At 40.5% G+C, this 9738-nt stretch overlaps 1 protein-coding gene across 1 annotated transcript; it reads left to right on the forward strand.

Moving 5' to 3' along the window:
• Positions 1-405: 405 nt before the first annotated feature.
• LOC103376187 (charged multivesicular body protein 1b-1-like) lies at positions 406-6416 on the forward strand. The gene is made up of 8 exons (XM_008306558.1): positions 406-469; positions 729-826; positions 925-1071; positions 3357-3425; positions 3510-3617; positions 3749-3792; positions 4219-4291; positions 5182-6416. The coding sequence occupies exons 1-8, from the start codon at positions 454-456 to the stop codon at positions 5227-5229; spliced, it is 603 nt and encodes a 200-aa protein (XP_008304780.1). The 5' UTR covers positions 406-453; the 3' UTR covers positions 5230-6416.
• Positions 6417-9738: the final 3322 nt, after the last annotated feature.

Below are 9738 nucleotides of genomic sequence, written 5' to 3' on the forward strand. Positions count from 1 at the left end.
GTAGCTCCCTGATATTGGTTTATTAATCAATAATTACCCAATAGTATCAGCATTTAATCCAAAATCTCCGAAAAATATTAAAGGAAAATTCGTGAAATCAGCGCCACTTCCGCGTTACTCTTCTGCGCATGCGTAATATACAAGGCTTAATTTTCAACACTTTATCATCTTTAATGACTAAGCTTTTTTAACCTGCATATCAAATAAAATTTTTCCCAAGGGAACAAATACCGAGATGCACTCATCTTCTCAGCTCTACAAACGCATCGCTGCCACTCGGCTTAACTGAATTTAAGCAAATAAGGAAGTGCACGCAAGGGAGTCATCTTGATCAGCTATACAAGCTAACACAGCCTCGACAAATCAAAACAAACAACTCTGGAAATAAGCTAGCGGTTGGATGCTGCTTTGTGTCTGAGTACAACCAAACTGAGAGAGAAAGAGGCCTTCATCATGTCCAATATGGAGAGTATCCTTTGCTGTGGAGGCTAACGGTCGATACATCTGAATAGCAGCAGGTGTAGCTAGTCATAAAGCTAACTAGCTAGCTCTGTTAACTTCTGCTCAATGATGAAGGAAAACACTGACAGCTGTGTCTTACAAATGTGACTTTTCCTAGTTTGAGAAAACGCTCATGCATGCACTGACTTAAGTAGCTAAATATCATTAGGCATATTAGCATATTATTTGAATGGACTAACACTGACATCCCTTAACTAGATGTACAGAACACTTGTTCAACCTCAAGTTTGCTGCCAAGGAGCTCCAACGCAACTCAAAGAAATGTGACAAAGAGGAAAAGTCCGAAAAAAACAAAGTGAAGCAGGTTGGCTTGTTGAATTCTGGATGTATTAAAGGCTGGATTTTAAAAAAAGGGGGCTGCAGCTCATGTGTCATGTGTACATGTACCTCCCTGTTTCTCAGGCCATCCAGAAGGGCAACATGGAGGCAGCCAGGATCCATGCCGAGAACGCCATCCGTCAGAAGCACCAGTCCATCAACTTCTTGAGGATGAGCGCTCGTGTGGACGCGGTGGCTTCAAGGGTCCAGACTGCTGTCACTATGAACCAGGTCAGGGCTGCGGGTCAATGGTTTGGAGAAGCCCTCCCCTGCTTTCTCGTGTTATGTCAAGCAGGTGCCTGTGAAAAGCACACCTAAGCTTTATACGGCAACCACACATTCATTTTTCAAGACAACTATGATAACTACATGAGATTTCTTACCTTAAAATGTTTATATATTACACATAGTATAACTATCTCCAAAAAAAAAGAAGTTACTCTGTTGATGAAAAGAAATAATCCCTTTTAGGCAAGCACTTTGCATTAGGTTTGAACAAATCCAGATGTAGGTTATGCATCATGTCTGAGAAGGAGTTTAAAATGTAAAAAGCTGCAGTGATTTTACAAATTCATGATGTCCTCCACGTGTGAAAGTTGCACTTCAATGATACCTCATGTTGTAAATGCTCAGTCACATGTTCTACATCTATTACATGGTGAATATTGAAATGAAGCTCAACTTTAAAAATTACATCACAAATTCATCCATCCATCCATCATCTATACACCTCTTAATCCTCACTAGGGTCAAGGGGGGCTGGAGTCTATCCCAGCTGACTTAGGGTGAAGGCAGGGGACACCCTGGACAGGTCACCAGTCTATCACAGGGCTACACTTAGAGACAGACAACCAAGCACACTCACATTCACACCTACGGACAATTTAGAATCAACCTCAACATGTTTTTGGACTTTGTGGGAGGAAGCCGGAGAACCCGGAGAGAACCCACGCTGCACGGGGAGAACATGCAAACTCCACGCAGAAAGATCCCAGGTGTCCTCACCGGGACGTGAACCAGCGACCTTCTAGCTGCGAGGCAACAGTGCTAAGCACTGAGCCCTATATCAGAAGTCGAATTAGAATATCTGTCAGAAAAATAAGATAAGAAACTTCCGGCAGAATCAGGTTCAGGGAAGGCGGCCGTCTGCCTCGACTGGTTGGGGTGAGAGGTAAAGGGGAGAAACACAAGAGAGAAAAACAGACAAACAACACACAAGAGAATAATAAAAACAGGTTGGATGTTTTAGAAGCGTGCAGCTCTGGAGCTAGAGATACCTGTAAATACAGCAAGAGGAGGACAGAGAGGACAAAAAACAAACTACTAGAGAGAGGAGACAAAAAGTTAATGGCATGTAATTGTGGCCTATAAATGCATATATCTTGCTGCATTGGGTGTTTTCTGGCTCTATTAGATGGTGAGAGTAGAAGGACGAATGGAAATAAGAGCAAGAGAAGGGCAACAAAGGTTCCCTGATGGATTTAATGTGGGGCTGTTACACTTCATTGTCAAGGTCCAACATTGTAATTTCTAAAAAGCAGCAGATTCTATAGCTGCAGCCTCTTTATTAACCCAGCTGCCTCCTTGTTAGACACCTTTGCGAAAACCCACCATATTTACCGACACAGATGCAGTAATTATGTGAGTTTAACCTGATAGTAGTTATTAGTCAGATATTATTTTAGATAAACGGTTTAATTATGTGCAACGTGTAGTTTTTATACTGTATTGTGTCTATACATTTTATCTCAGATTTCAGAGTTTAATTGTAGCACCTACAATAACAAGCCCTCGTTTATCTTCAAAAGACACGGATGTGCTCGTTACCACATAATTTACTGTGTGTAGTGTTCAGTCACTACATTTTGAAAAGTACATTTTATTCCTGAAGGTTAGTAGTTACAGAGTGCAGCCACTCTGCGAAAAAAAAAAAAAAGACCTAGCAGACAAGCAAACAAAAAGACGCAATTCTATAATATCATTAGATGTGCTTCACACTTTACGCTATTAGCTTCTCGCTCTTGTGAGACTGACAGCCTCGTTAAAATTGCTTTAATTCAAGTTCACCGTAGAAGAGGAACCATTTCACATAATAGAGCTTAATAGTAGGAACGGCAGGAGAGTGTGAGATTGTTCAGTTGAAAAACACATCCTAGCACCTCCGCTGGCTGTCTCATGAAATATTAAATGTGTGGTATTAATAATAAACCTATTTAGCATAGCTTGTTGAAGTAATGCTAGGTTGGTTTTCACAAGATTAATTCTTAATCTGAGTCATCCTCGAACTATTAGGGATGCTTCTCGGATGAGAGGTAGTCATGGCAAAGTAGAGTTAAAAAGGTTAAAGTGACACCTAGTGGACACATCAGGACATAGCACTTTAAGCTTCGCCATGTCAACATCTGACTTCAAATGCCTGCTTTTTTGATGACAACAAATTAGAGCAGTAAAAAAAAAACACACACAGAAAAACGTACAAGAGCTTCAGCACTTATTTGTATGTAATTTCTGCCCAGGTGTCTAAATCCATGTCTGGAGTGGTCAAGTCTATGGATGCTACGCTGAAAAGCATGAACTTGGAGAAGGTAAAAAGCTAATCCATATATACTACACCACAACATTAAATAAAATGTCTTCACATAGCTTATTTACTATGTTTTTCTGCACAGATCTCTGCATTGATGGACAAATTTGAGCACCAGTTCGAGACTCTTGACGTGCAGACGGCTCAGATGGAGGACACCATGAGCAGCACCACCACTCTGACAACACCTCAGGTAACGAACACTGGTGTTTCCCAACAAGGCAAAACTGCTATGCTCTTGTTGCTGCTTACAAATGAAGAATTGCCTATTTTTTCCTCTTAAAAAAATGTGTTTTTAACTCTAATTTACTTGTTCTGCCTTAGAATGAAGTGGATATGCTGTTGCACGAGATGGCTGATGAAGCAGGGTGAGATATCCAAACAGTCCAAGAGCACAAATAACAATAATGACAACAGCAAGGGGATTATTGAAGAACACAATAAAGAAAGAATTTAAATACGAAGATGAAACTGGCAAGAAACGATACAAGTTTTACTTAAAGCTTTATTTAAAGTGTTTGTAGTTTGGAACAGTGTCTGTGTTCAGGCTGAATTATGTTAAATATGTAGGGATTATAAATTAATTTCATTTATAATCAAGAACGCACCTTTTTCACAGTTTACAAGGCTGCATTTTAATACAAAAAGTCCATTAACAATAATACTACAGTGCTACAGTGCTTTCTTTGGTCAGAGTGACATTCTTATCCCATATTTTGTTGTTTTTCTCTAACAGATGAGCAGAAATCACGTTGAAACTGTTCCTGTTTTTTTTTCCCTTCCTTTATTTTTAGGTTGGATCTCAACCTGGAGCTTCCTCCAGGCCAGACTTCCTCACTGGCTTCATCTGTGGCAACAACGGAGCAGGTAACACATTAACTTTTGTCTCTATGCTGTTGCTGTTTTTAGTGTTTTACATCCCAGAACAGGATTATCTTTAGCTTCTTTGGCAGTCTCATTAGCACACATGAACTACCGTCGCCTCAACCGCAAGAATTTAAAGCGATGTTTGAGCGACTCACGTTCAGTACGGTTGAGGAGTGGCTCTTAAACATTTGTAGTTTTAAAACGGTGGCTGTAAGGAGCTTGGATTATGTACAGTGTGCAGGTTCTAATAGTGACGATTCCTCCTTCACTGACAAGTGCAGGTTTTTTCTTAAGCAGACTTGAAACCTTTAGTAATCCGAGAAGGATTTGCTGTGATCTTTGCCAGTTAATAGTCACTAATCCTTTAATGAAAGAAAGAGATCTGTGGAGTTTTAAAAGGCAGTCGTTCTCTAAGCTCACAAAACCTCACATTTCCTGCTAATGTCATAGATTTAACAGCTTTTTTTTAACTATATTCTGATTTCAGGAGAGAAAAAATCCCAATATATTGACTGCACTGTCCCTGATTATGAGACGAAAGCATTATTCATGTGTCATATTTCAATTTTAGGTGCAGAATTTAATTATCATGTCTGATATAACTTTACTGCCTGACTATCACTGCCAGTATTATGTTTTCCTTTTTCTATTCTAGTCATAGCTCAGCTTGTTCATTTATATTTTGAGTAATGCAACACATTTATATCCTATTTGTTTTCTATTAGGCACTGCATTGCTCATGTTGTGTCGTTTCATTTTCTGAGCAGAACCTGACACGAGGAGTTTTCTTTGAATTAAGTTTTACCTCATCTTATCTTATTTTAATTCCATTTTCAGATCTTTCCTGATTTAACTCTTTTTTTTTTTTTTGTCTTTTGTGTTGGCATCAGGACGAACTCTCCCAGAGGCTGTCCAGGCTGCGAGACCAGGTATCATAATAACCTGGATGAGAAAAGGACGGAGACGAAAAGAAGGAAGGAGACACAGGGAGTGAATAAGAAAAAGCGGAGAATCGATTAAAAAAAAAACAAAAAAACTGATGCACTGTGCCTGCAAGCTTTGCGCCCTCTGTGTTCCAGGTTTGGTCTCTTCGGAGAAATGCAATTATTATGCCGGAAAAGAATGTTTACAGTCCAAATATTAACTACATTACTCCACGATATTGTTGATTTGCACACTCTTCTTGTACATGCATCTATTATCATGTAGCTCAGCGACGGGACTCTGCTGGTATTTGTTTCTAAATTGTCACAGTTGGTGGAAAATAATACTTGTGTATTGTGTACAGCTAATACCTCATTCCAAACTTGTTATGCAGTATGTATACAATGCAAAGAGCTATTTATTTATTTATTTATTTGTGTAATAATTTATTTATTTATTTATTGTCAGACTTTATATCAATGAGGGCATGCTTTTACAGTAACCGTATTGTCTTTTTTTGCATGGCTGAGGATGTGGAGACTTCTTGCCCGTCTCTGTTTTGCTTCCAGTTTCGGCTGCACTGTTGTTACCTAAACTTATATTGTCTTTTGTATATTTTACTCAGAAAGAGGCCTCACTGTAACCCGTTGCCTTGGAGAGAGTTGAAATATTAGCAGTTTACTTCATGTAATCGCTCTCGGGGTTGACCACACACTTCTCACAGTTGTGAACAAAAGTTTACACACACTTGTAAAGACCATGTACACCGTGATGGTCTTGAGTTTCCAATGATTCCTAAAACTTTGGGTCCTAAAACTATAATTATCTGTGATGGAATGATTGGAACATGTGTGTCTTTGTCACAAAAAAACAATCACGCATTTCAGAGATTTGTTATAAGTCTTCTGGAAATATGACAAAATCTGTTGGTCAACGATATCCATACAGCAATGCTAATATATGGCCCATATTCAGCACAGTTAGATGCTTTTGGAAGCCGTCCACAAGCTTCTGTCCAGTTCAACTAAATTCGTTGGCTTTCTGACGCGGACTTGTTTCTTCATCACAGCCCACAGGTTCAGAGTCTGGACTTTGTGGAGGTCAGTCTGAAACCATATTTCTAGCCTGGTTTAGTCTCTTCTTTACCACTTTTGATGTATGTTTGGGGTCATTGTCTTGTTGGAACCCAACTGCATCCAAGATTCATCCTTCTGGCTGATGATTTTAGGTTTTTCCTGAAGAATCTTTCTCATTATTCTATTTACTTATATCATTCCCACTAGCAGCAAAAACAGCCCCAGAACATGATACTGCCACCACCGTGCTGGACAGTAGTTTTTGTGTTCTTGGGGTAAAAGGCCTCAACTCCTCTCCTCCAAACATATTTCTAGGCATTGTGACGGAATATTCAAATTTATGCTTCATCTGACCCCAGAAATTTCCACCAGAAGACCTTTTTCTTTGTCGATATGATCTGCAACAAACGTCAGTCGAGCTTTAAGGCGCCGCTTCTGGAGGAAATGTTTCCTTCTTGGTTGGCAGCCGCTCAGCCCGTGACGACGTAAAACACACTCGACTGTCGACACTGACAGCTGTGTCAGTGTCTTCCAGCAGCTTCTAATTCATTGCAGACCTGCTTTTTTATGATTCTTGGTGGACTCTTGACCATCCTGACCAGTTGTCTCTCAGCAGCAGGTAGTTGTTTGTGTTTTTCTTCTTGACTGTGGCAGTGACACAACTTTACCATGAACTTTATACTTAAAAAAACAGTTGTCTGCACAGTTGATTTTGGGATCTGTGGCTTCTTTGAAATGGCTCCAAGTGACTTCAAGTGATTTGCTTCTTCAGAACTGTTCTCAGATCTAAACTCTAATCTCTAAACTTTTCCATTGTAGTATTTGTGGCTGTGTCTGATGAGTGGATCAATGAGTGGGTCTTATTTAGATTTGCACAGAGACGTCAGCAGCTGTAGTCGGCTGTAATCACTAACAAGAAGCGGTCATGCCACCAAAATTTGGTTAACACAACCAGAACTGATGATTCAATTTGCTGTATGATTTTTTTTTCTCCTATTTCTAGAAAATCTATAACAAATTTCTAACAGAACAAACATGGATGATGTTTTTTTGTGGTCTTCACAAGTGTATGTAAATCTGTTGTGTTAACTGTATATGCTCAGACAGAAAGCCATTAAAAGAAAGTTTAACACATTGTGCTTGTCTTATTTTTTGTAAATCTGTGTTGTCGTCGAAATATGCGCTTCGCCACATGCCTCTCCGTCCTTCCAGTCTTCTTCACCCCTCCCCTCTTTCCTCCAACAGGGAACAGATGAGAGGTCAAAGGTGTCACCTGTAGAGGAAGCGGCCTTCTGCCGCTCGCATGCCAGAGCCTCATTACAAACACACACAGTTCACTACGTCCCACGTCTCAGCTGGGAGCCATTACAGGTGCCGTCCGAGCCGACACAAATATCTATCCGTGAACACGCCGGCAGCCCTGCAGCTGATGGGAGTTCTGCGGAGTGACACTCGGCCACCTCTGACCCTTTTTGTGTCCTTCCTAATCATCATCAGCACACACTTAACTACATCCACAATCATCATCAGCGGCCCCAGACTGACACAAGTCTCGATTTTGCCTATTACCAGACACTTTGATGAGTCGGCTGTCTGCGGCGCGTTCGAGCACGCACACGCTCTCTTTAAGTCGTTCCTATTTGCCGCCGACCTCGGTGATCCAGCAGCTGTCAGTCATTTCTGCTTTGAGTTAAACCGTCTCAAATTAAAATTCCTCGTCCCTTTGCAGCACAATCTATCTGATACAGTTTTCTTTCAATCTATTTTTAACCCCCGATGGTCATCTCCTCTCTTTCAACATGATTAAAGCTGGGAGAGTCTGCCATGGCCTATTTTCCTCTCTGCTTGTGCGCATCCCAACATGTGTGCAGGGATGCGTCCACCAGATGTGCAGGATTGGGCTCCTGTGTAGCGCTGCTGTGTGTGTGTGTGTTGGGGGGGAAACCCTGCGTTTGTGTACGTATGTGTGTGTCGGGTGTTGATACCTTGTGGCTCTCCCCTCCAGTGCCATCAACACCTCCACGTTCTGGTTCCTAGAGGAGCGGTACTTGTTGACAGGCGGGGATCCGGCGGCCTGGTGGTCTCGTCCCCGTGGCCCGACATGTCTGCTTCTGCACAAAAGGGAGGCGAGTTTGTTTCACTGAGCTGCACATGCTGGCTCAGTGAAACAAAGCTCTAATTACAACAGGAGGAGGGGGATCGGTTGGACCTTCAAGTGATTCACACACAGGATGTGAAACTGTGTGTTCAGACTGTTAGTCATGAGCTGCAGGAAAAGATGCAAGAGCGGATTTTATCTTCTTGAGGTTGAACTAATTTATAACTTCTGGATGAGTTTCTAATAATTTCCAAGAAGTTTGAAGGAAATAACTATTTAATGGGGTGATTATTACAGCGGACAACGAGAGGAACTGGAAAACTTACACGTCACACAGTTGAGAACAAATATGAAAAAAGTAAACAAATGACTAATGTATATCCTTAATTTAAAGCCAAAAAATAAATAGTGATTGGAAGTAAAATAAGGGGAAGCTGTTTCAATAATTACTTCATAATAACGTTGTGTATTTGCAACTTCTCACATGAGATTATCTACTGCTGCAAGCTTATTGTAAACTGCCACACTTTTGACTTTTAGGTTTTTTTTTTGCACTTTATTTTCATGTTTCAAAAATTAACAAATAATAGATGCATCAAAAAATAATCTGCAGTTTAATCAATGATGGAAATAATTGTTAGATTCAACCCTGATTGTGTTTAAATTGGACAGAAATCTCAATTTTCTTGTACAGAAAGTCCCAAATGCCAATTCTTTCCAAGAAATGAAACTTTTAAGAACTTAAAACATAGAATAATGTGTTACCAAAGTATTCATAAATGTCTGCATATTTATAGAATAGAATTGGATTAAAGTTATGTAGGTGTTATAAAAAATAAAAAAATTTTTTTGATAATCTTGTACAGCACAAACTATTTTACAAGCACAGTTTTTTGTTGTTTCCATCCCTTGTGGTATTTTCTTTTCAATGATTTGAAGATCACGTTTAACCGTCTTTTGTGAGTGTAGACAGTCAAAAGGAAACATTATCTATCTAAAGTGGCTTCATAGGTGGAAAACCTTCATACAATGAGGCAGCACGCGTTCTTCCTCCTCCTCCTCCTCCTCCTCCTCCCCTCGGCTTGTCTTCTTTTTACCTCTCCGCTTCCCATTTGAAATATTCAATTACCATCCGTGAAGGGTCAGGTCAAACACAGGAAGCCGAGCTGATTGGTTCTACTCGGATATCGATGGGCATGTGTGACCAATCGCTGCTGCCCAGGGCTTTCCCCACTTTCCATCTGTGTGTGTGTGTGTGTGTGTGTGTGTGTCTAATCGTTCCAGACCAAGGCTTCCCCCAGTTTCCACTCACCTCTTGACCATTGTATCCTGTCAGATGTGTTAACGCT

The sequence above is a fragment of the Stegastes partitus genome, unplaced genomic scaffold, assembly GCF_000690725.1.
Source record: "Stegastes partitus isolate 25-593 unplaced genomic scaffold, Stegastes_partitus-1.0.2 Scaffold3700, whole genome shotgun sequence".
In the NCBI taxonomy this organism is placed as follows: domain Eukaryota; kingdom Metazoa; phylum Chordata; class Actinopteri; family Pomacentridae; genus Stegastes; species Stegastes partitus.